A 25315-nucleotide genomic window follows, 5' to 3' on the forward strand; every position below is an offset into this window, starting at 1 on the left:
CCCCCGCCCGCCGCAGGGACCTCGTGTCGCCAGACAGGGTGGGGGCTTCTTTTATACTTGATTTTTGCTTTTATGGAGCCCAGCCCCACCTCCCCGGTGTAAGGTGTGCTGGGTCCCGGCTCCCTGCTTTGGTCCCAAGCCCGGCTCTGGCGCTGGGTCTCCTGCAAAGCTGCCACAGTCGCCCCCTGCCACAAAAGGGGTTCCCTGGCCACGGCTCAGGCCCCTCCAGGAGAGACAGTCTCTTCACCAGCCTCCCATTTCTTCGCTTTGTTTGGGTAGCACCCGGGAGCCGGGAAGGAGAAGTCATCCCATGGCCCTGGATCCCAGCGACGTGATCGGCCCCTGTGGCTGGGGCGGGGGCAGGCTTGAGCTCACGCTTGCTTTGTGGCGCCGCGGTCCGGTCCCGGAACAAGCTGGCTGAGCTGGCTGCTTTGCCGGAGAGAGAGGCGGGGGCGCCTGTCTGAAATATTTAGATGCGTTTGCATCTTGAAGTAGGGGTTTTGCTTCTTGGCTTCATGATTTGGGGAGGGACACCCTTGTTGGATTGCCCCTGACTGGGAGCTGCCCTTGTCTGTGTAGCACAGTGTTGGGATGCGCTGCCATCCCCCCCGGTGCGGAGTGGCACCGCTGGTGACTGCGGCGGCAGGGGCTCTTTGGGACGGGTCCTGTGCCTTGTCCCTGCTGCTCCTGGCATGCTGGGCTGGGGCATACAGAGCCTCATGCCCCCCGCCCCCCAGGGGCACCCTCTGCCAGTAATTCAGGGAAGACCCGTCCTGGGGGTGGCCTAGTGGCACCCATCCATGACTTCTTGCTGGGGAACCAGCCTTGGAGAGAGGAATAAAATTGGTTCCTTTGTTCCTTAACCCTTTGTATCTCAGTTGTAGCCCCCAGAAAGATGTGGGGGCTTCTATTTTTAGCTTTGTCAGGGGAAATTATTCTATTTTTAGCTTCCCTAAAGGAGATGACTCCACAGTGCTGCATGCTGAGGCTGTGGGGTCTGGGCTTCGGAGGGAGCTGAGTACCAGGATCCAGCCACTCCCTTGAGGTCATGGTGACTGCAGCCCCTTCATCTCTCACTGTTCATGCCTCCCCCTTGTCTTCTGGCAGATACCAGTCACAATGGAGTCTTCCTGCAGCATGTCGTCCTGTGAGTCTCTGTACTCGGTGGAGAGCGGTCCTGGCGAGGAGGAGGATGAAGGCTCAGACGTGGGTGTCTTCCTGTCTGGCAGCGAGAGCGAGGCAGAGAAGGAGCAGGATGGCTCCTTGAGCCCTAGAGCCACCCCAGATGAGAGGGGCCTGTTCTCAACCAAGGCCCCATGGACTAGTCCCAGCAGGCTGTGCCCGGACCGCCAGCACTGGATGCTGGGCTCTGCCGGGCAGCGTCACTGGTACCCCCCTGCCCGTGCATGCCTGACGGACAGGGTAAACGGCCTGCCCGGCAGGCGTCTAAGCCAGCAGAGGTTGGAGAGTGGCCGCAAGCGCTTGATGCGTTCAGAGGGGCTGAGGGGGAGCCCTGAATACACTGCCACGATGCCAGCCCATGGGATGAAGAGGCAGAGGAGCAGGGAGGCGGAGGCCAGGCAGGAGCCAGGGGCAGCCTGCACTGAAGGGGACCGTCTGTTTGCACAGAAGGTGAGTGCTATGAGGACGTGCAGGGGCATAGAGCTCCTTTGATTGGCATGCAGAGTCTGATGCTAGCTGGGGTCCTGCCAGGCTGTGTCCCCTCTCCCACCAAATGAAGAGGCTGACCCTGGGGTCATGTGAGCCTGCGAGGCCCAGTCTGCAGCTTTATTCTGAGCATCATGGTGGTTGTGCCTCAGTTTCCCATGTGCTGTTCAGCCACGGGAGGAGGGCAGAAGCCAGGGGGCATTTGATCCACCCAGTGGGATGGGAGGGAATGCCCCAGACAGGTTGCAGGGGTGTCAGCCCATGGGTTAAGGGACAAGGCACAGCAAGGGGAGTGGATCTCAGGTGACCTGGGAGAGTGGAAGAATGGGGGGGCTGTTAGGGTTGTGGGGGGGGCTCTGCCACCAGTTTCCTTTCCCTGGGAAGGTCCTGGGGAACCTCTCCAGACAGGCTTTGCTGACTCCCCACTCTGTCCCCACAGTGCCTGGAGCTCCAGGGCTTCATCCGGCCTCTCATGGAGCTTTTGAATGGGCTGAAGATGGGCCGCTATGAGAAAGGTGAGTGTGGCTCACACGTGTGCATTCCCTATTCCCTCTCTCTGTTTCCTCATAATTTGGTCCTTCCAGGCCCGCATAGGGACCATGCGAGCAGGCTTAATCCTGCCCTCCCTTCCCTCCCTTGCTGGCCAGTGCCTGCCCCCATCAAGGGCAGAATCTTGCCCCTTTCATAGGGCACATCCAGGCCTTTATGCCTGGGGTCAATGGCTCAGCTCAGTTATGCCCCAGTTAAAACCCCTCGGACTTCAGTACATCAACCCCTGGCTTGCAGCGACATGGGCAGCTCTGCTGTCTCTGGTATCCAAGCTGATTTGCTGTCTCCCAGCACCCCCTCAGCCGGCTTTGTGGGGCTGGAATTTCATCATCTCCGGGCTGGAGCTCAACAGAGCATTGGTGTGAAATATTCATGGGCTCCAGGCGCTGGCGGGGGAGGGCCTGGCCTGCCATGGGCAGGGATCTTATGAGCCAGCTGCTCTCTTAGCTATAGTCTGGAGCCCTGCTTCTCAGTGCTGAACAGAGCTTTGATCCCAGGGGCTTTGATGCAACCAAGTCTCCCCTTCCAAGCAGCAGCTATAAAAGCACAGACATGACTTTTCTTACCCTTTGCCCTAACCTTTGCCCCAGTTCAGTGCCCCTAGGGTGCCCTATGATTCTGGAGCTCCTTGTTCATTGCCTTGATGCAAAGCAGATGGAGTTTGCAGGGAGCTGGCAAGGCCCTGGCATCCTGCCCTGGTAGCACCGGTTGTAACCAGCCTCCATGCCCACGTGGGCAGCCACCTTTCCCTTTCACTCCTGCCGTGCCCCAGGCACGTGTACCTATGTGTGCTTGCACTGGCACTAAGCACATGTGTGGAGCTGCCTGCGCCTGGCTCTGCCTACTCCTGGGATCTCCTAGGTGCTTGCAGCTAGCTTGGAGTGGTGCCCACCCACTGGGGTGTTCACAGAGCCCCAGACACCTGCCTGCTCCATAAGGGGCTGACTCAGCACGGTAGGGCTGAGTTTGCTCTCACTGACTGCAGCTGCATCAGCAAGGGGAGCTGATCCTGCTCTGTGGCTGGAACATCCCCTGCCTGGGAGACCAAGCTGCTGGATTCCCCACCCCAGCTGCATCTCAGGGCCTTCACAGCCCCCGCCTTGTGCCGGCTGCATATAATTGCTGCAATCAGCTCCCCAGGGAAGCCAGAGTCTGAGAGCAGCCTAGAAGCTGATTCAGCCTTCTGCGTGGGCTTCCAGGCCTGGTTAATTACCCTGTGTCAGAGCAGTCAAGGCTCACAGCCTGCGCCTCCCTTTGATCTCCCCAGGTTTAAGCAGTTTCCAACAGAGTGTGGCCATGGACAGGATCCAGCGGATCATTGGGGTGCTGCAGAAGCCGGAGATGGGGTGAGTAGGACTTGAGTTAATAGCTCTCGTGAGCTGCAGGGGATCTGTGCAGCCCATCATGGGAAGGAGGCCTAGCATCAAGCCAAGCCTGGGGAGGTCTCATCCTGGCTTCCAGCCTCCACAGGCTGCTCAGGGCGGTGCTGGTGCTCCCCGCACCTTGCAGCTGGACTGATGGGCCCCAGAGCACAGACATGCCAGAATGACAAGCATTTGGCCCCACCACCATCAGCCTGTCCTTTGTCACCATGCCCTGAGAGACTCCATGGTGCGGTTTTGCACTGAGTCCTGCCCTCAGCTGAAACCACAGACACCCTCCTACCATCTCCCCCTGCCTTTTGGTCCCATTGCAGAAGGAGCCTCCCTGGGTCCTGGGATGGAGCAGGCATCTGTTTGCAGGGAGGGACTGTGTTTCTGGTGCTCTGCAAGTAGAGCTTGCACCATTGCAGCCCTTGGCCCGTTTTGGAGGCTTCTCAGCTGCTTCTGGACCCCTTGCCAGGCTTACCCAGGCCCCCCAACATGAGTATCAGTCTGACCCCCCTCCCCTGACCCCCAAGGGCACGATGCCCCTGTGGTGTACCCACCCAGGCTATCTCACTGGGGTGGGGGTAAAGCAGACACCTCCTGACCTCTGAGTCACCAGGGCTCTGCTCTCACTCTGCAGGGAGCGATATCTGGGCACCCTGCTGCAGGTGGAGATGATGCTCAAGGTTTGGTTCCCTCGTGTCGCCTTGAAGAGCTCCTGCCCTGAGCACGGCACCCAGGAGGAGACCTGCAAGCCAGCCAAGGTGAGAGGCCACAGCCTTGTTGCTCACTTCAGAGTCCATGTCTGATTGGCAACATCCCTCAGCCTGTGTGGGCTGAGGGGAGTCCAGGGGGCCTGTTGGAGGGCTGGGGTAGCATTGAGCTGCTGGGCGAGGTGGGGACATCAAGGAAAGAAGGGATATGGGAGAGGAGATGGCCAAGTCGAGGGACCATGACAGGGAAGGTGCAGCCTCAGCAAGGAGGTAATGTGCCTCTGTCCCCTTCAGCCCCAGTCCAGGCCCCCTGTGGCAGGCAGCCACCCAGGCAAGTGGGCAGCTCGCAGCAGCAACCCCGTCCAGAGTCCTGCTGTAGAAACAGCCCAGCGACCAGACCCTGCGGCAGCATGGAAGGAGCAGGCCCGGCTCCTGGCGGACTGGTCCGCCATGAACTTGACATGGATGCACACCTCTCCCATCTGCAACCCACCCCTGGGCCCCTGGAACAGTGCCATGGGGCAGGCTGTGCTCGGCCTCAACGCCAGCGCCTACAGTGTCATCCTCTTCCTCCACAACAACCTGCTGGCCCCCAGCTCCCTCCTCCGCTCTGCACCTGCCACCCCAGACAAGACGTCACCAGCCTGCTGCCACCCCAAGCAGCCTCCAGGGACCACGGAGCCCCCACGATGCCAGAGCCTGCCTGGGGCCATGGCAGCCAGAAGCAACGACCTGTTGGGGCCGCGCTCGAGCACCTACTCCAAATCTCTGCCTCACTTGCCCAAGTCCAGTAAAGAGTCCAAGAAAGCAACTGGTTGGACTGGGAGCTCAGATCTGGGACTGTTGGCTGCAGGGATACCGGCGGGCAACTGTTGATGCCCTGTTCCACACAGTTCCCCAGATCTGTGAATTCTTCTTTTTTTTTTTTTTTTTGTAATTATTATTAATATTATTATTTCTGCCTGGTTTTTTTTTTAAGTGAGATATTTCACGCGTGTGTACTGTCCTGAGCAGCTCTTGCAGCCAGGAGGAAGGAGATATAACTGTATTAAAGGGCTTCAAGCCACATCTGTGCCCAGATCAGTGCATGGGGCTGAAATAGTGATAAATACAGGAGGACAGGAACATAGAGGGGCACTGTTTCTCCCCTTCCTGCCACTCTGTGAATGCCCTTTCCCTTAGTAGCATAGCAGTAACACTGTTCCCTCATCAGAACTAGTTGTAGAGCCTCATAAGCAAGGTGGGAAGCATGGCAGGCTACAAACATGTTGCATTTATCCTGGAATGAACCATTCTATCCCAGGGCAAAGTGTAGTTGTTCAGATCACTGTCCCAGGACAAACCCTAAAGGTTCATGGGAAAAGTGCTAACAGTTTATCCTGGGACTTCATGAAGTATGTCTGCACGGTTATCCTGGGATCGCATCATTGAATCTATGGCAGGAAAGCAGCAGTGAATTTAGCCTCTAAACCCAGATTTAGAAGGGCAATGGGGTAGACACAATCCTGGGATAGTTCTGTTCCACGACAAACACGGGCACAATTTATCCAGGACCAAATGCAATGTCTGTTCCTAGCATTTTCCAGCAGGGACAAGACACAAAACTAGGGTCTCTTGGGGTCTAATTACATCTCTTGCTGTTGGGACAAGCTCTTTATTCCTATTCCTCGCTTTGCCTTGTTGAAAGACACAGACAGCTTGGGTGCCATGCTGTTATCCAGCTAACGAGTTGCTGCTGGCTCCTAACGATCTGTGAGCTGTGACACGTCTCTCCCCTCCGGCTTCCATAAACCCTGGTTGCTAGAGGCATGTTTTGCACTGAACGCCTGTAGAACGCAAAGCTGTTATGTAAGGGAGGCGTAGCTGTGCTTGTCTTCATCGCGTTCCCCTGGCATCACACACCCGCTTTGTGACTGGGGAAGGCACCCGCCCCCTTCATGTGGCTCAGTGATGATCACCCCATAGCTGGCATATGGCCTATTCTGTTCTTGGTCTTGAGTTAAGTATTTTTGGTTGTCCTGTTTTGCAAGACCCCAGCTTCAGGTCACTTTTATCCCCAGCTTGCACTGGCAGCTCAGAGTATCCCCAGATAACAGATCGCTATGTCACTGGCCTTTGAGGGGCCTTTCAGCAGCTGGAGTTAGTCTTCCACATCAGGCCAGCCTGGCTCTCACAGCAGGCTGGGGTCACAGCAGTGGGCATGAAGCCCATGGAGGGGCAGGAAAGAAAAACATTTTGCCAGGTCCCTGCTATCAGTCCAAAGAAGAACATTTTGCCAGGTCCCTGCTATCAATCCTAACCTGGTTTGAACTGAGCTAATTAGTGCTGCTCAGTGCCTTATTAACTGACTACTTTCTCTTCCAAACAAGCCTCCAGAAAGCTCCCTCGCCCGTTAAGGCAAGAAACCTCCCCCAGTTCAGACAGGCAGCTGCTTGCTAAGGTTGGCCTGCCAGAGCCAGCAACAGCTGGGCTGCGCTGCAGGCTGGTCTTCAAGCTGTTTGATTGAAGGAGCGATGGGAAGGCTTCGTTCTTGTTCTGGGGCTGGGAACACGGTGTATTATGGATCTCTCAAACTGCAGGGCATGAAATGCCTTGCTCGCATGTCTTGAAGGGGGAAGCATCCTGTGCTTGGTTTTCATGTGCTAGAACATAGCTTTTTTTGTGAGCAATAGTACATGCTCTCAATGACTGGCAGCCTGTTGGAGACAGCTTCTATCAAAAGCTAAACCAGTGGCTCTTAACCGTTTTTTTTTAGATGCCAGGCACCCCCTTGGAAAATGTCAGCGCTTAGTTTGCACTTGATTTTTGACTGAAGAAAAATACCAGGGCAATTCTGTTGGAAAGAATTCAGCAAAGCCACAGCAGGGCAAAAGGGTTTTAACACTACAGATTCCTATTTGAAATCTCTGTGCTTATCTTGTGAATTATGTTTGCACGTCTAATAGTGCTAATGCACCCTTGGAAGCATCTCCAGGCACCCTGGTTGAGAGCCACTGAGCTAAACCTTGTTCAGACGTCCCTTTTGGGGAGCTCCTTGATCAAAATCACTGGCGTGAGGCCAGCCGTCTCACTGAAAAGAAGGCCCTTTTAAAGTGTTCATGCTCCACAGGTTTTATTTATGTATTTATTTATTTATTTTTGGCGTGGTTTGGCTTTTTTTGAGAACAGCCCCATCTTTTCCTGGGGGAACCACACTTGAATAGGCTTTGAGAACCCTGTGACCCCCTGGTGCTCTGGCTTTCCTCTGAACCAGCAGCTTTGGCTGGATGAGTTTAGGAGCCCTTAGTATAAAGAAACCACCTTGATTGTAAGCATTGTTCATTTTGCAATGGTGTCCATGATGCCCTGTTGCCACCCAAGACCCTGGAACATAAGAGGTCAGAGGGTCGGGCCAAAAAGAGCATCTCTGCCCCTAGGGATCTTGGAGTCTGAGTAGGAAAATCAAGGAGGAAATAATGTGGAAGAAGCCAGTTCAGGGGCTGCCAGCCCTCTTTAGATAGCTGAGGATTGACTGTAACTGGGCTGTGCAAGTGGCAAGGTTCTCCCAGGAAGGAGGGGATTAGCCAGGCTGCCTGGGGGTGACTTCATCTCATCCAGCTGGGCGCGAGCCCTTGGAGGCACAGAAGGGTGAAGGCTGTGGGAGTTGTAGTGCAGGCCCATAGTGTCACGTGGGGGGCGCAGAAAGCAGGGGAGAGGCCAAGGCCATCTTGCATCCCCTCTGCTGTTTTTCCTGCTCCCTGCCTGCTGACAGCAGCAAAACTGGACTGGGCCGTGCGGTCGGGCTGCTTACACCCGCCCTGGTGCAGGCTCTGACTTGCTGAGCTCTGCACTGCTCTGGCCTAGCACTGATCCTTGCCCCTGTGGCTTCCTGCTATCAAGGGATGGAGCAGGGGCACCTCTTCCTCTTGAGGGCAGCAGGCAGGAGAGCCAGGGCACCTGGGGTATGGGGCGCAGATAGGCATGCCAGACTTGCAAGCATCCCAGCCTGGCTCAGCCTGTCTCCAAAGCCCACAAGGCCGTTGGACAGCAGCATCCTGCTCTGCGCACAGCGAGGGGGGCTGTCCTCATCCCAGCACTTGGCAAGACGGCTGCATTGCAACGGGGCTGCACGTGTTCTTGGGAAAGAAGCTTGAATGGGTGAGATCCTCTCCCCAGCCCCTGGGTGACGACAGCCAGCAGAGCAGGAGGGTGAGTGCACTGCAGCCAGGCCCTGGGAGGTCTGGACGTCAGGGGGGTGGTTGGGGCAACCCATATCCCAAACAGCCTCCCCCAGAACTACTGCCCTGCAGTGGGAGCAGGGAGTGAACAGGATCTCCCATCTAGCTGCTTCAAATAATATTAACCTCTGGAAGCAGGTGATTTCCTGCTGGCAGGGTGCTAATGAGGGCCCCCGTTGGCAGCTGAGCTCTCTGCTGGGTGGGGACTGGATCCAAGCTCCTCTCCTGGCCCCTGGATAGCTTTGCCCTGGGCCCGTACCATATGCTGGAGGAGGGGTAGCCCTTATGAATCACGGACGCTGAATGCTTAGCAGAGCGAGGGAATAGGCCAGGGGGGAATTAGACCGGATGACCGTCTCCATGGCGACCCGGCAGGGGGGACACGCACCTTCAAGGAACACTGCACTGGGCTGCTTTTAAGGAATACTACGGCGGCCCCCAGCCAGCGTGCCCTGGCGAGGCCAGGCCAGGCCAGAGACACGCCAGGGCCCCCATGCAAGGACCACCCTGTGGGGAGGGATGTCTGGTCCCCTTAGCATTAACGTATGATCCAGACTTACGAGAGAGGAAATGTGCATGCGTGCATGTGTGTGTACAGGGATATGTTTGGGGTACTGGGCTTTTTTATTTTTAATTAAAATATATTTCTAAATATACACATAAATCCTCTATCATAAGTTTTCCATCACACATCTTAAACATGCATTAAGAAACCTGTGCTTCCATTACAATAAAAGCACCCAATCCCCTGCGCACCCTCCCTCCACCTTCACCTACCCAAATCGCAGTCCTTCAGTCCAAACCCCGATTTGGGGCTTACATTGGGTACTGGCCACAAGCCGGCAGGTTGCCACACCAGCTGGGACTGAGTGGTCCATCCTATGGCGTAAATGGTCCATCCTTTGCAGTCTCCATGGACAATGTGCTACGGACCATCTCTCCTAGTCAGAGCTGGCAACATCCCACATCTGCTCTTCCACCTCTATGGAGTGGATTTGGGGCTCTGCGACTTTACACTCACACAGGTAGATAACTAGACCTTTTCTCTCCAAAGCAAAGGCATTTAATGTCCCCCTTTGTGCTTCCCCAACCCTGGTCCCTCCAAGCTCAGCGGCTACTTTTACTTCCCCTTGGCCCAGCCCAAGTAGATGGTGCTATTGGACAGCAAGGGGGAGCCAGCATCCGCCCAGCCCAGCCCAGCCCAGCCCAGCCCATACTCCTCAAATCCTCGGTCTGACTCGGGAATCTCTTGCTCCTGAAGGCAGGAGGAAGTGGGTGGGGAGCAGCCTCAAATGGCAAAAACTGGGTTCCATTGACAGCGTGTCTCAAAAACAAAAAATAACCCTCTGCTGACGAGTGATCTGAGCAAGCATGAGATGCAAGGGAGGAATCAACGGGGAGTCCACAGAGGCTGCTTTCCTGGCTGGTGGTTCAAGGTAAGTGGTATCTGAGGTTTGGTGCTACCTCTCTAATGAGAGATTTTTAAGAATCTCTTGCCCCGTAAAACTGAAGGAGCTGATTTTTTATCTTCACCCCCTGCTGAATCTGTCTGGTCTGCTGGTCAGATCTGCGCTGAGGCACTTTTAAGGTGGATTTTAACCCAGCAGAGTGCAACAGCTCAGCCAGGCCCGTTCTCACCAGTGGTGTGCAACACCATCTTAGTGCATGTACCTTATTTACCCACCTACCACACTCACCTCCTTCCCTTAAAATTAGCAAGTGAAAATTGGGGTGCAGGCCTTAAAGGAAGAAATGGATTCTGAGCCGTTCAGTTAAAAGGAAAAATCCTTTTTCTTCTTCAGTCTGCCTCTGCAAAACAAAGTGCAGGTCTTAGCTGGGGGGATGTGTGAATACATACAGTAATGCTGACCAGGTACTAATAATACTTAGGATGTTACTTTCCAAAGCACTTTGCAAACACAAGCCACCTTTCTGTCTGGCTGCAAGACTGGGAAGTGTTACCTTCTCTGGTTTTGAGGTGGGGGAAAGATAACGGGTTTCTCTTCCTTGCAGAGGAGATACACATCCAAGCTAGCTTTAAACTAGCTGTCTGGGGTACTAGGAGGGGTTATTTGGAGGTAGGTAGCTTGCACTGAGCTCTTTACCTTCACAAACTATGAGAAATGCCCATGCTTGCTAGTTTAAAGCTAGGCTGTGGTAGACTCACAGAATAGCCATACCCTGAGACCCAGAGAAATGCAGCGACCTCTACCCCACCGCGACAAAGTTAGCACTGAGGAATCCTGGCTCTCCATCCTGTTGTCAGACCTCTCTCCCCTTTTAAAACACTGCTTTTAAAATAAAGGAACATTCACCCGAGAAGACCTAGTCTGTTGCATTTCAGGCCTTACTGAATTTTTTACAGCCCATTTATAAAAGCCCATAATAACGGGGTCTGTCATTAAAAAGCCGCTGGATTATTAACGGGATATCAATCAGATTCGTTTCCCAGCTGCTGGCTCTTGCTGTGTCCCCACCACCCCCCCCTCCTTTCCCTCCCTCCTTCGCAGCCACAAATGGATGCACATTTTGGGTTCATTTACATTTTAATAGCTAATAGCTAACAGTTCTAGCCCCACAAGTGCTGACCCACCTCTGCACTTATGACTCAGAGATTTGGATGCGTGATGGGGTCAGAGGTCCCTGAGAATTGTAGAGATCCTGATTTAAACTAGTGGAGTCTATGACAATGACTAAAGGCCGACTGGAGATGATTTGAAGGCTCTGATGTTTTTTATCTTTCATTGCTCCAGGGTGGTTCAGGACCCAGAAGCATCAGGATATGGCAGGAGAGGCTGTTTCATAGTATCCCTGCTGAATCTCAGGGCTGAGCCCAAGGTGAGACTTCTAACCTGATTTTTGCTGACAGCTGGGCAACAGGGTGCTGAGTTGAACTGAAGCTAAACTAAGATTCCCCCGGTGCTTTTAATGAGGTGGGACTGGGGACTCCTAAAATCCCAGAGGATTTTAACCGGGCCTCACTTCACTGGCTACCATTTTCCCTGTGCTGTGATAGGTGGTGCTGAGCCTGGGGACTCCTTCATTTCCACTGTTCTGTGAATAAACAGGGCACTTCGCTCCCCAGGCGCCTCTCAGTCCCGAGCCTTGGCCCTCGGGAAGGGCTTTGTGCTACACCAGCGCTCTAGAGAATGACAGCTTTCCCCATTTATTAATGGGATATTGATTGATCTCGGGGAGTATGTCACCAGCATTGGTCTCACGGCGTCCTAGTCTTGCTGGTAACCTCCCCCTGATGGATACATTAAATACTGGCTTGGTAGAGTGGGTCTGATGAACAGGCAGTGGCAGATAACGTGACCTCTCTGTGCTGCTCAGCAGATGCGTCTCTTATGAGAGATCTCAAAGCACTTTACAGAGGGCAGTGAATGAGGCTTTCCAGCCCCCAGGTAGGGTTAGGGTTATTTGACCTTGTTTTCCTGTAGGGATACAGAGCACCAGGGAGATGACGCGGCTTCAGGGCCAGAGCTGGGAAGGGAACTCAGAAGCCCCAACTGCAAACCCTGCCCTGATCATAAATGCTCCTTGACAGAGTGATTATCTAACCTGCCTTTTATAGTGCATTTACTTGGTGCCTGCTGCCCCATGTCTTCAACAAGCAGAACGCTCTTTGCTCCCCAGCTCAGCAGAGAATCGCGCTGTACCGACGTCTGACTTTTGGCAGAACTCCCGAGGGGAAATAAATAAACCTCATCTGGCATCTTGCGTGCGCTTCTCTTTCATTTGCTCAAAGTCACATCTAATCTGTCCTACCTGGTTGCCCAGTGCACTCACCTTCCTGTCACTTCCTGGCTCCCTCTGTTTTCATCTCTGGGGCACCGCTGGCTAATTCATGTGTCGTGCCGTAACCCGGTCACTGAAATGTAGGTGGCTCCCTGGATCACTCATCGGGAGGAGTTTGATTCAACTGCCCTGCCCCTTGACACACAAAAGTGATCCAATGCCAGGACAAATTGGGGCACCCATGCCACCTGCAGGACCTCCTGCACAGAGGTGCAGACTATGCTGAAATATGGGATTGGCTTGATGGTGTAATCCCACACTGGTGCGCAAATATCAGTCTCTCACTGCTGTAAAGATCTGGGCTGGTTTCAACAGGCTTGGCTGGCATGCCACATTTGGAACAGGCTATTGAGGGAGGTGGCAAAATCTCCATCCTTGGATGTTTCCAAGAACAGGTTAGATGGGGCTGATCCTGCCTTGAGCAGGGGGCTGCAGCCTCCTCGGGGCCCTGCCAGCCTGACTCTTCCATGATTTCCCCCTAGAGGGTATTTCCCTTAAAGCCCCAGCTCCCGGAGTCAAGGGATCATGCCATGCTGCAATCTTCTCTGCTTCTGCTTAAACAGCAATGGGGATCTAGCCCGTGGGGATGAAGGAAATGACACAAAGGTGGAATCAGAGCGTGTCTCAGAGATCCGGGAAACAGAGACCCCGCCCCTGAACTTGCCGCGCCGGTGTATGGGAAAGACAGCCCCCCCCACAACCGTCAGCCCAGCTGGCTGCTTCGGGGCCGGGCTCGTGATGGCAGGGCGCTTGGGCCTGGCCAGGCTGCTCTCGTTTCAGCAAGGGCAGGGGGCATCGCCCTGGTCCCTGCCTGCAGAGGAAGGGGGCGCCGTGCAGGCAGTGCCCAAGGGGAGCAGTGGGTGCTTGACATGGGCCGCGGCAGCACCCCCTGCGCCACTCCCTCCTCTTACCCCAGGCTTCCACACCCTCCTTTTGCCCCCTGCCCCCTTTTACCCCCCTGCCCTTGCCTCAGTGCCCCCAGTCTCCCCACCCCCTCCTTTTACCCCCAGCCCTTCCTCTTGCTCCAACTTCCGCTTCCGGTGGCGGCGCCTGTGACCCCGGTGGACCTTGGGGGGCGCGAGACGGGGTGAGCGTGGTCCCCCCGAGACACCTCCCCGTAAAGGGGCAGTGCCAGGAGACCCCCCCCAGGCACCCCCAGCCCTGCAGCAGCCCCGGGGCAGGCAGGCAGGGCGCAGGAGGCCCAGGTGAGGGGGGCGCAGGCAGGGGCAATAGAGGTGCATGAGCGGGAGCGGCCAGCTCATTGCAGGGCGGCTCCCCGCTGGCAAGGCCACACACATCTGGAGCCCGGGGTCCAGTTTTGGGAGGGATGTGGACACGTGGGAGAGAGTGCAGCGGAGGGCAAGGAAAGTGTCTGTGGGGACAGGACTGGTGAGGAGAGACTGAGGGACCTGGGCTGATTTAGTCGGGAGAAGAGGAGACTGAGGGGGTTGAACAGCAGCCTTCAGCTCCCTGCAGGGGTTGCAAAAAGGATGGAGCTGGGCTGGTCTCAGTGGGGGCAGATGGCAGACAAGGAGCAATGGGCTCCGGTTGCAGCAGGGGGAGTCAAGTTTGGATATTAGGAAAAAGTTTCTCCCGAGGAGGGCGGTGAAGCACTGGACCGGGTTCCCCCCGGGGGTGTTGGAGTCTCCGTCTTTGGAGGTTTTTAAAGCCTGGTTCGAACAAAGCTTTGCCTGGCATGATGTAGTTGGGGCTGGTCCTGCTTGGAGCAGGGGGTTGGACTAGATGTGACCTCCCGAGCTCCCGTCCCACCCTCATTGTCTATGAGTCTAAGTCTGTGGCTTTCCTTCCCCACCTTTCTAGGTCCCCGCTTGTGGTGCAGTGGAGACCAGTCACGATCCGGTGCCTCCTGAGCCTCGGCCTCCACAGCCGCCATGGCGAGTCACCTGAAATTCGTTGCCCGGACAGTGATGGTGCAGAACAAGGATGTGGAGGCGGCATATAGGTCACTGAACAAGTAAGAGGCAGTGGCCACCTTTGCTGGGCCCCGTTGGCAGCTGTGTTTTAACAGGGAGCCGAGGGATTCCTCCCTGAACCCCCTCTGCTGGTACTTGAGCTGCAGCTCGGATTTCATGTCATGCTCTTAAAGCAAAGAATCCCCCCTAGAGCAGTGGAGTTGGAAGGGAGCTCCAGGGGTCACATCTAGTCCTGAGGCAGGATCAGTCCTGTCCCAGCCATTCTATACAATCCATCATCTAAACTCTACATAAGGCTACTGTCAGCCCTGGCACAACACAGACCTAACCCCCTATGTATGAACCAGTCATGTTCTTGGCACTCGTGCGGGCAGGGGGGTTTTGTTAGTGTGTCGCACCATCAGTCTTGTGTTCTAGTGGTTAGCCCAGTAGATTCGGGATTGGGACACTGGATTCTTTTCTTCCTTCTATATGACGAAGGAGACGAGGGCACAGGGAAGTCAGAGGAGCCATTTTTCAAAAGCTGATGAGTCTGGGTTGTCTGTTCCCCTCTATGCGTCACCTGGAGGGGATCAAGAGAAACCTGGCTGGGCTTAGCAGGGTTCAGTCTAGTGAGGTTAGACAAAGAGACCACATTCTGGCTTGCTTTTACTATGATCTGTGATTACCCTCTGAAGAAAATTGGCTTCTGATCATGACAGGCCCTCCAAGCTCAGCAAAGAACTCCCTGTGACCCCAAAGCAATAAAACTGAGCTTCAAGCGAAACGGAGCCCAGCGAATCTGAGCTCAGAATGGATGTAGAAGCAACCACGGTCTCACAGCTTCACCCAGCATTGCCCGTCTTCCCAGTGGGTGTTGTCAGGTCACAGCAATGAGGATCTGAACCATTCATAAATTCAGACGCTAACTTTTAAATGTATCGGTCACATTTCAGGGGTGGAAAAAATAATGTTCATGTCACATTTCAAGGGTGGAAAAGGTAATGTTCATGTCTAACAGCTACGCTGTATTGCTCTGATTATAAATTGGCCTCTGAAGGACCCTACTACAATTGGCACTTGGTTTATTTGCAGTCTCTGGCTGTATCCAGGCTTCTCAGCCCGGTCTGATTTTTTTTCTTGTCCTTGTAGTATTTTTGTGCAGTAAAAAAAGCAAAAACAAGTCAGAATTATTGTTTCCAGTGCAGTTTTCGTTTTGGTGTATTTAGTGCATTTAACCTTTTGGGTCCTTTCTGCTGCAGTTTGAGTCTCCTTTGGCATTTTGTAGGGGCAGCAGCAATTCAAGGTTTGTTTTTTTTTATCTGTAGTTACGGATTTTTATTCAGGGGAAAAGCTGTTTTACCTAATACTGTATTTGTTTGCATACTGCACGTGTCCTTTTCCCAAGAAGCTGCTCTCCAAAAGCAGAGTGGGTGTCTTAAGAAGGGAAGCTGGTTTCTGTGTCAGAATAGAAGCATGGAGACACTGTAATGGTTGCTGGAGCTCTGCTTCTTTCTCTGGTGTCACAGTTAATTTTAACTAAGCTGCCAGAAGCTGCTGCTAATTCAGTAGCGGGTGCAAAAAGATTAAAAATGTAGCTGTGGCTGAGCAGTGATGTTCAGGATTCAGCCCTGACTCTGGAAGCACCTTTTTTTCCCTTAATTCAGCCTTAAGATGCATGTCTGATTTGGGGGTGGGGTGTGATTTGTGAGGAAATACAGTATTGTACAATGTGCAACGTCTCCTCATAATCAAGACAGTACTGGAGGTCTGCAATAGGATGACTCCCTTTGGCAATCAGTTGAGGGGAACATTAGAAACATAGTTTCATAGTCATTAGGGGTTGGAAGGGAACTTACAGATCATCGGGTCCAGCCCCTTAGGCAGTTAAGACTGCTGGAATCGAATACCCCAGCAAGGTGGGTGTCAAGATGTTTTTTGAAGATTGCAAGGGTGGGTGACTACACCACCTCTGGAGGGAGCCTGTTCCAAACCCTCGGCACCCGACTTGTAAAGAAGTTTTTCCTTATGTCTAGACTGAAGCGATCTTCAATCAGTTTGTGCCCATTATTTCTTGTCCTCCCCTGGGGGACCTTGGTGAATAGTTGCTCCCCCAGGCACTGATGTTCTCCCCTGATATACCTATAGGCTGCCACCAAGTCCCCTCTGAGTCTTCTCTTCTCCAGGCTGAACAGCCCCAAGTCTTTCAGCCTCTACTTGTATGACCTGGTCTCTAGGCCTCTAATTATGCACATGGCTCTCCTTTGGACTCTCAGCGTTCTCCACTTCCTTCCTGGAGTGCGGCGCCCAGACCTGGATGCAGTACACCAGCTGTGGTCTCACCAAGGCTGAGTAGAGCAGGAGGATGACATCCTTTGCCCTGCTCAAGATGCCTCAGTAGATGCATGCCAGTGTTTGATTAGCTCTGCTAGCTACAGCATCGCATTGGTGGCTTGTGTTCATTTTGTTGTCTATCATAACATCCAGGTCTCATTCAGTTGTGGTGCCGGCAAGCGTAGCACTGCCAAGTCTGTAAGTGTGCTGGGGATTATTTCTCCATAGATGGAGCACTTTACATTTCTCTGTATTGAATGTCATCACGTTGATCTCCACCCACCTCATAAGCCTGTCCAGGGTGGCCTGTATTGCAGGTCATTAAAAGGAAGAGGCAAGGGGAGTTGCTTAGAGCAGTACAAGTTGTTCTCACTGGAAAGGAAGGGGTGGGAATGACTGGACGAACTCCAGCTGAATAGCAGGAAGTGTTTCCTAATGCTGAGATCTTGGCTTGCAGGTTCAGGTACTGTCGTCACTTGAAATTAATGAGGTCAGTGCGCTGGAAAGTAAGCTGTAGGGAATAACCCTGCTCTGGTATGGGGTGGACTTTGAGCCTTCAAGAGTTCCCCCTGTGTCAATAAGAGAAGGTTGATTGGAAGAGAGAGGTGGAATCTGCCTCTCTGTCTCTGTGCCTCAACTTCCCCATCTGTGAAATGAGCATAACGTCCCCATTTGGTAGGGAGGTTTGGCAACATCCTGAAGCACTTGGGAGATCTTCAGATGGAAGGCATTTGGAAAAGAAAATGTTGTCTGTTTCTGAAAGAGCACAAGGAGTGGGGGAGGTTACAGCTGCGCAATGGGGAACGGTGACTCAGCTACTTCCAGCTCTGAAGGAAAGAGCTAGCGTGGATGTTAGAGCACATAGCTGTGTCATAGCTTTGAGCTTTATACATGCATATGCATATTATATACGATGCACGCACCGAGTGCAAGGCCAGGCACTGTTACCAATTGCTAGTGAAGTTGTGGAATCTCCATTATTTTCGTTTTTTGAGTGTGGGTTGGACAGACCTGTATCTGGGCTGGTTCAGACAAGGCTGATCCTGTCTTGAGCTGAGCGCTGGACTAAATGTGACCTCTGGAGGACCCTGCCAGCACTGGTTTCTTTGGTTAACTTGTAATATCTGCTTGAAAAAAAAATGTCAGTGTGAGGACAGGATATTTCTTTGCTTTTATTCCTCAGTTCCTCATACTTCAGAGCAGAAAGCTTCAATGTATGATCTTTTATAGTCATTGGGCAGCGTCTGCTCCTTGTACCATGGCATTTGCTGTCTTGCCATTCAGAACAGCATGGGGGCATCTGTCTAACTACATGGGCTCATGTTGGTTCTTTCCCTTGTTCTTCTCTGGCCATGGCATGACCCTGTCTGGTTAATTTGAGCTTGTTGGGCAGAACACTCAAGAATGGACCTGTATTCTCCAGCTGTAAGGACTGAGGTCTAGTTTGAGAGCCTGCTTATCTCCAGTATCATGTCTCTTGGCATGTAGGTTCCTAGGGATTTTTCTCTGTGCTTGAACACTCTCCTATATGCTAGAGTGCAATGAATAAGAAGCCTGAACGTAGGAGCCAAAGCTCTATGCTCTAGCCTGGCTTTGACAAAGCCTCCCTCAGACCCACTTCCCTCGGTCAGCTGGCAAGGTCAGCAAAGGCAACGTGATGCCTCTTCGGGATCCGGCTAAGGATTTCAAGTGACTGCACCAGCCCTGAGCCTCCTGGTCCTTTCCCTTCCCCATGAGGTGGATGGTTACAGAAAGCAAATATAGGCCAGCAGAGGTGAAGCATCTTGCCCAGGGTTGCAGGCAGGGGCAGAACAGATGCAGGTTGCAGGGATCTACCCCCCTGCTTTCAGGCCTTCCGCTGAGTCCAGGCTTGTAAAGGAAAGGCTCCCTTGGTGCGGGCAATGGCAATATGGACTGTGCACTTGGCAGTTTCTCAGCCAGTGGGTCGTGACCCAAAAGTGATTCACAAAAATACATGAAAGGGTCATGAACAAACTTTAAAAGTGAATTCTCCTTTAAGGAGAAAAACATGGGAAACGGTGGCTTTTCCCTTGCAGGCTGGCAGGGTTCCAGTCTGCAAGGGGCTTCTTGGGGCTTCCTGTGGCCCCCCACACACACCTCCTGCCCCACACACTGGGGTCCAGGGGGCAGCAGGTCGAGAGTGAGGGGCACTGGGTTGGGACTGACCATTGATGTTTCCAAATGGATCCTGGTCCCAAAAAGGTTGAGAACTACTGTGCTTGAGGACTAGGGAGCCAAGGCCCTTGGTAACATACCCATCATACCTCTAGTTACTTTCAGAGCACAAAGGGTTGGCTAAGCTGCCAGATCTACATCTCAGCAGCCTGGCTCTGGGGTTTTACTTACTTTACACTTACTTACTTACTTACTTACACCTACACTTACTTACTTTACACATTTGCATTTTTTTCCATGCAATTTGCCACCTGTGGCAACAGGTAGCTGTGGTTTCACACATTTAATGCAGAGGCACAGACTCAGCGAAGTCCTGTGAGTGTACTGACCTCTGCTGGCTTCAATCCGAAGCATCTGACAAGGCAGAATTTTGACTTTCTGTCTCAGTGACGGTGTCCGCAGTGCTGGCAGCAGGCCTCTGCTTCCATTAAGGCCTTTGATCTCCTGGAAGGCGTATGCACGTGGGAGTGACTGCCTATATCATGACCCCTTCCTCCTGGAAGTTTGTATTGGTGTGGGTTGAGGGGTGAGTTGATAGGATCCCTGCATTTGTTTCTTCTTTCCTTGCCAAAATTTTGGGAAGGATCAGCTTGAAACCTCTCTGCTGCTTTATAAAGTACTTATTGCACTTACCTGGGACTGGAGTGAATCCAGATCAGCAGCTTGATGAAGGAGTTCTGGGAAGACAGTTTTTTTTGTTTCCCTTTGTCTCCAGAGCTGGGAGATGAAGGAGGAAAGGGATCAGGTTAGCTATTAGCTTTTATTCTCCCTGCTGGGCCCTGCTCTGCAGTGCAGCCTGCATCTGTTGGTTTGGTCTTCTGCCCCAGAGGTGGCTGCATTTTGGTGGTTCCAGGCACATATCATTATATAGTCCTTTGGATTTGCAGGATGCTGTGGATATTGTGGAAGATGATTAATTATTGGTGTGAGTTTCTACATCCCCCCCACCATTTTCTACCTGGCTTCTGTGCTGAGAGAGAGTGAGCAAAGGCTGGAGTTGCACTACCCGAGAGCCGAGATGTTCTTCACATAAAGGGGGTGGCGTTCCAAAGCTGTTTATGGTCACCATAGATGCCTTTAATATTAAGTGTGCTCCCTTTAAGTGGATGGTCTCCAGACTGAAGAGGCTCTGCACTTATCCTCATTCAGCATAAGCAGTGCTCATTACAGCGGCAGCATGCACTCAGCTTTTAAAGCCTCATCAAGGCTCCTTACCATGGTTTTCAGAGCTCCTTATGCCTCTGATGGAAGCCCTGAAAGTCACAGGGCTAGGTCAGTCTAGATGCCTTGAGATCCTTTCAGGGGTGCCACTGGGTTCCCCACATGTTAGCACTGTTAGGTATGCAGACAAGATAAACCAGAGATTTCAAAAGGAAATCCAACATGTTAAAGCCACCCTGCCCTGCTGTGGGCTGAGTTCTTTGCAACGGAAGAATCACTCTGTTATTGTTCTCTAGCTAAAAAACAGGCTCTCGCATTTTCTGAGGGGTGCCTTGAGTCTAAAAAGGTTGAGAAGCACTGGAGGAGACTGTTTCTATGGGTTCTGGATGCTAATGTAGACAGTGGACACTTTGTGTAGCTAACTGCTCTTTGCTAAACTGGAAGGCAGTGGGCAGAAAATAGGGCCCAGCAAATCGTCCACTTTACTGTCATGGGATGTGTGCTGTACTCCAGAGCCGTGCGTTTCCTGCAGGCTGGTTCCACGCTGCACTGGCTTCCCATGCGTCACTGCAGCATTGGAGCTGACTGCCAAGAGCGGATCTACTTTCCAGCCACGTGAGACATTTAACTCACCACGTTAGGATCAGCTCATTGGCAAAACTCCCAGCTGGGGTCTCCTCCCAGCCCTGCAAATCTTGCTCCACTCCCTTTTCCAGCAGCGCACACAATGTGTGATCTGACATATCCTCTCTTGTTCTGACCAGTCGCTTTGCAGATCCTAGTGGAGACGGAGGACTGGAATTACATCACCGGCGTCTGCTCAGAGACACAGCAAAATTCCCAGCACGTTCGTAAAATGCCTGCGTTGCTGCCAAGCTGAACATGTGTCTCCCTCTGTCCTTGCCCACGGGACCGCTGCTGAGCACATGAGATTGCATAACTGGTGCCTGATGTGCTGAAGCCTCCTGTTTTCAGGTTGGCTGCTCTCCTGAGAAGAGGAGGGCACCTGGCAGCCACAGAGCTGTATCCGATTGGCTGCTAGGCACTCTTGGGCAGGGATTTGAGTCCATTCACGACTATTTGTTTTACACACGTTTTCTCTGCTGGCTGCTTGCAGAGCCATGTGAAGCTTCCACTTAGAATCTGCTTGAACTTTGCCGAGGGAAGCTGTCAGGCTTAAAAAAATATATTGTTTTTCCAAAGCAGTTTTATAACACAAGTGCACATGCTGAGTCCTACAGACTCCACTCCAAAGAAGGGGGAAGGAGGTGCCAATGGACTCTCTGCCACCAATTTTTCACAATTTCTTCTTTTTTTTTTTGTCACTTCATTTTATTTGGACAACAGAAAATAAGCAAGTCATTTTCACTTCCTGACTCCTGGGTCCCATCAGAGCTGCTGTGAGGCTAATGTTCCCACCCCAAATGGCAATATTTATTTATTTGAGGTCCCTGCTACACGTTACATATATTAAACAATTTGCTGGTGAATCGCACAATAAATTTAGATTGGCCACACATGCAAAGTAAGACAGCTGTGTGTGCAAAATAATTATTATGCATTTAACTGGTTAAGCATGCAATATATTTAGACAGGCCACGTGTGGAAAGTAATTATCACACCATAAAAATGACTCTCCAGCTATAAAAAGAGCCAACCCACTCTTTTTATAGTTAGTCCTTGAAAATATGTAAGAACTCTAGAGCTGGTTTCTATCCAGATTTAATTTGAACATGTAGCGGGCCCTAATTAACACCCTGCCTCCTCTTACCCCTCCCAGTTTTCCCTCATTGGAGGCAGGGTGGATAAAAATCAATGATTTTTTTAAAAAATAGAATTTTTTTAATCAGATTTTTTTTCATTTAATTGTATTTTTTTTTTTTAATTTTAAGATGCTTTTAAAAAAATCTATATAAAGATAATTTTAAGATACGTTAAAGCTCAAAGATATCATCATGGAATAGGGATTATAACTTCTAATTATATATTATTTGGACAATATATTCATGTAACCTTTTTAGAAAAGTTTTATAAATAGGTCACAACAGGCCACGGACTATGTTAGTGGCCCAATCTTATGGGGTTCCCAGAGGCTTCTTTATAGATTAGTAAAGATTAAAGAAAACCACTCTACCCAATGGGAATCAGTGCTCAGTCTAGAACAGGGATGAGCAATTATTTTGGGCAGAGGGCTGCTTACTGAGTCATCGAGGGCCGCATGACAGGCAGCCCAGGGCAGATTAATGTTAATTATCTATATTTTTTAGGGGCCCCACAGGCCGGATAGAATGGCCTGACAGGCCACATCTGGCCCACTCTGGTCTAGAAGATCCCATTAAGCATCTCTGATGCTTAGTTTCCTTTCTCAAACTGTGGATTTGTCTCTCCAGAGATAACATCCTTGTTAACAGCTGTATATGGAGATGAGAGATGACAGACCTGGTTACCCACCCTGCAGCCCTCTTGTCTCTCTGCAAGTTTGTGTACACACAGTCAAGCCCTTACCTCTCTCTAAACGTGCAAAGTTTCAAGAAGTTAAATGAATAGAGGAAATCAAATAACAGGGATTTTTGTAGAAAACTATTATTAAATTGAGACTTCCTGACCAGTGATTTAAATTGTGGTGTGAATCATGATTAAATTAATTTGATTTAAAATCAAATCCACCCTATTTGGAGGTGTGTTGGCCTGATATCCATCAGTTCCATCCCTTCCTTCTGTGGCTGTCTGATTGCTCTCTGTGCATCCAGGAGGTCTGGGCCCTGTTCTTGACCCTGTCAGATTCACTGGGTGACTGCGGGCACCTCATTTCCATTGATCTTTCTTCTTCCGTTTCCCCAGCTGTTACATTTCTCTCTGTGCCAAGTTTGTGCAGGATAAAGTAGAAGAAGATGCTGTTCCTGGCCTGGCCAGGGGTGTCTGAAATGGCTGGATCTTGACAGACAGCCGTGTGACCCAGAGCCCGGTGTCTGGAGAAGGACACTGCGCGGCGTTGAAGCAGCAGAACCATTCATGGAAAATGGATTTCTAGCAAGTCTAATTGCCCAGGAAACTGGAGTTCTGCAATGTCTGTGTTGGGTCTGGTTAGCAGCTGGATGTCTGCAGCCTGAATATTTGATCAAGGCTTTCCAGTGAAGGGGAGCTTTGCAGCAGAGCTAGGACACTCTGCTCCCTGTCAGAGCCTGTTAAACACCCACCTGCAGCCTGGAAGCTACTGTCTCGCTGACTGCAGTCTGACTAATGGGCAAGGAGGAACCCAGACTTCTTGAGTCTTCAGTGCTCAGTTTGAGACCCTGAGGAAGGCTAGCATGAACAAGCAGCCATCCAGCAGGGATGTAACACCCTGGTCAGCATCCAAGGGTCCCACCTACCTGGCACAGGAGTGGAGCTCACTACACCTGTCTCCAGAGGCAGCACGGGAGCCAGGGGCTGGTGGAGCTAGAAGGAGTTTGGAGTAGTGGTTTAGGCTGTCTTGTCACAGTGAGCTGGAGATGTTCTCAGCTGGAGGAGGCAGCACCTGGGACTGCTACTACACAGGTGAAGTGGATCGCAGAGGTCCGGGCACTGGCAGGTGTGACTGCTATATTGTGATGCTGGATGCTAGTTAGGACCAGACACTATACAAGACTTGGCCTGAGCATGCCTGTGAGACCTCCCAATGTGACTAAGCTGTGTAACTTTTCATTTGGCATGCTAGTTTAAGTGGCCTGGATCACAGTGTTTACCAGTGAAGAACAAGCCCTGATCTACACAGGGTATCTAGGTGCTGGTTTGGGGACCCAGAGCTACTGAATACATCCACCCCAGAGCAGCAGCTTAGTTAGCATAATACCTCCCCTGGGAAGAACTCATGATTTCCTATAGATCAGGCCAGAGTTGCCCAGGGTCACTTCCAAGTTTAGGGAGCGAGTCCCCATCTTCTTCTGAAATCCATCCTCGGTGCTCATAGCTGGCACTGCCACCGAGGCAGAGGGACTTGGATTCCTTCAGAGCCCTGCTTGATATCACACACAGCATCATCCACCTCAGGAGCTGATAGCTGCAGAAGTGACACTGGACAAGAGTTGGTTGCTGAAGAGTTGTTTGCTTGGCTTTGGTACAGCTGCCACCTTAGCTCTTCATCCTGTTTGGGTATCACATTCTCCCATGTCATGTGGTGTGGGAAGGTGGGTTGCCAGCATCCGCTGTCTTCCCAAAGTGTTGGAGATTTGGAGATATGGGGGCCAAAGCCAGGCTTCCAGCTTTGGCAGATTTCACTCCCTTTCATACTGCTTTCCTAGGGATCATTGGAAACTTGATCCAGCTGCAGAAATTACCCAGGGGATGGTTAATACAGGAGCTTTGGAAGGGACACGGGTTCTTCCTCCGACATCCCCCTTTGCTTTGTGACTTGATGTGGCTGATGGAAATCAGCTGTTCTGAGAACTCAGCTTGTGGCTGACTGGATCCTGCAGGAAAGGGTCTCTTGTGTATCGAAAAGGTGTTGGGAGAATTATTTTTGCTGCTGTCATATATGTCTCTGTCACTTAGAAGTCACGAGTGGGTGGAGGTATGTATTAGCCATTGGAGCAAGGGGCTGAGAGGCAGGACTCCAGGGTTCTGTTTCTGGTTTTCCACACAGTCAGTCCCCAGCAGCAGCATGCTGTAAACTCAGCACCCGAATGCTTGCACAGCTGCCCGTGCTGCCTCTTTGTCAGGGTGTAAAATGAGGATGCTGACTCTGCCTTTGCTCTCGGCAGGATTCTGACAATAGACGGGATCATCGATGAGGCCAAGCGGCGCCGGTACTATGAGAAGCCGTGCCGTAAGAGGCAGCGCGAGACCTACGAGACGTGTCGGCGGATTTACAGTAGCGAGATGGCCAGGAAGATCTCTTTCCTCCTGCAGAAGAATCGGCCAGACCCCTGGCTGGGCTGCTAGATCCAGGGGCAAGGCAAGGAACTAAATATTGGGGGGAAATGCCACTCAGTCCCGAGTCACAGCTCACCCCAGCAGTGAGAGCAGTGATTGAATGGGCCAGAGAGTCCGAGCACCACTTTCCAACAGGGCAATGGCTGTGTTCACTTCCTATCTGTCAATAAAGACTCTATTTCACCCTTTTGTCCTGCTCAGCGTGGGTGGTACATGCAGAAGCAAGCCCCTCATTCATACCTTTAGAGCTCAGTTTCGCATTGGGGTATGATCCCTTTAAATAATACTCTGTCCTCCACTGCTGGTTTTGACCCCATTTATGTAAAACAGGGTCTCCTCTAAGTTTGGTTCCTCACTGGAAGAAAGACGATACCAGAAAATGTCTTTAATGCTTTTATCTTACTCTCCAGCAGTTAGAAGCAGGAGTTCTGTGTTATGGAATTTAGACCCATTTTGCAGATTTTTTTTTAAGCCACTTGAGGTTC

General features: G+C 51.9%; 2 protein-coding genes and 1 long non-coding RNA gene across 4 annotated transcripts; all 3 read left to right on the plus strand.

The window, feature by feature from the left end:
• Nucleotides 1-9: 9 nt before the first annotated feature.
• CIART (circadian associated repressor of transcription) lies at nt 10-7401 on the plus strand. 2 transcript variants are annotated; one of them, XM_006036656.3, is made up of 6 exons: nt 10-38; nt 1108-1632; nt 2108-2183; nt 3485-3563; nt 4225-4348; nt 4592-7401. In XM_006036656.3, exons 2-6 carry the CDS (start codon nt 1120-1122, stop codon nt 5171-5173), a joined length of 1374 nt encoding a protein of 457 aa, XP_006036718.1. In that variant the 5' UTR covers nt 10-38; nt 1108-1119; the 3' UTR covers nt 5174-7401. The 2 variants fall into 2 exon arrangements, with proteins under 2 accessions (XP_006036718.1, XP_025048803.1); XM_025193018.1 differs by lacking the exon at nt 10-38 and adding an exon at nt 459-491.
• Nucleotides 7402-9780: 2379 nt separating this feature from the next.
• On the plus strand, nt 9781-12237 carry LOC102376417. Its single transcript, XR_325265.3, has 3 exons — nt 9781-9950; nt 11268-11352; nt 11958-12237. It is a non-coding gene; the product is annotated as an uncharacterized LOC102376417 (long non-coding RNA).
• Nucleotides 12238-13337: 1100 nt separating this feature from the next.
• MRPS21 (mitochondrial ribosomal protein S21) lies at nt 13338-25019 on the plus strand. Its single transcript, XM_006036657.3, has 3 exons — nt 13338-13402; nt 14137-14290; nt 24659-25019. The coding sequence occupies exons 2-3, from the start codon at nt 14208-14210 to the stop codon at nt 24837-24839; spliced, it is 264 nt and encodes an 87-aa protein (XP_006036719.1). The 5' UTR covers nt 13338-13402; nt 14137-14207; the 3' UTR covers nt 24840-25019.
• Nucleotides 25020-25315: the final 296 nt, after the last annotated feature.

Source organism: Alligator sinensis, unplaced genomic scaffold (genome assembly GCF_000455745.1).
Source record: "Alligator sinensis unplaced genomic scaffold, ASM45574v1 scaffold838_1, whole genome shotgun sequence".
In the NCBI taxonomy this organism is placed as follows: Eukaryota; Metazoa; Chordata; order Crocodylia; family Alligatoridae; genus Alligator; species Alligator sinensis.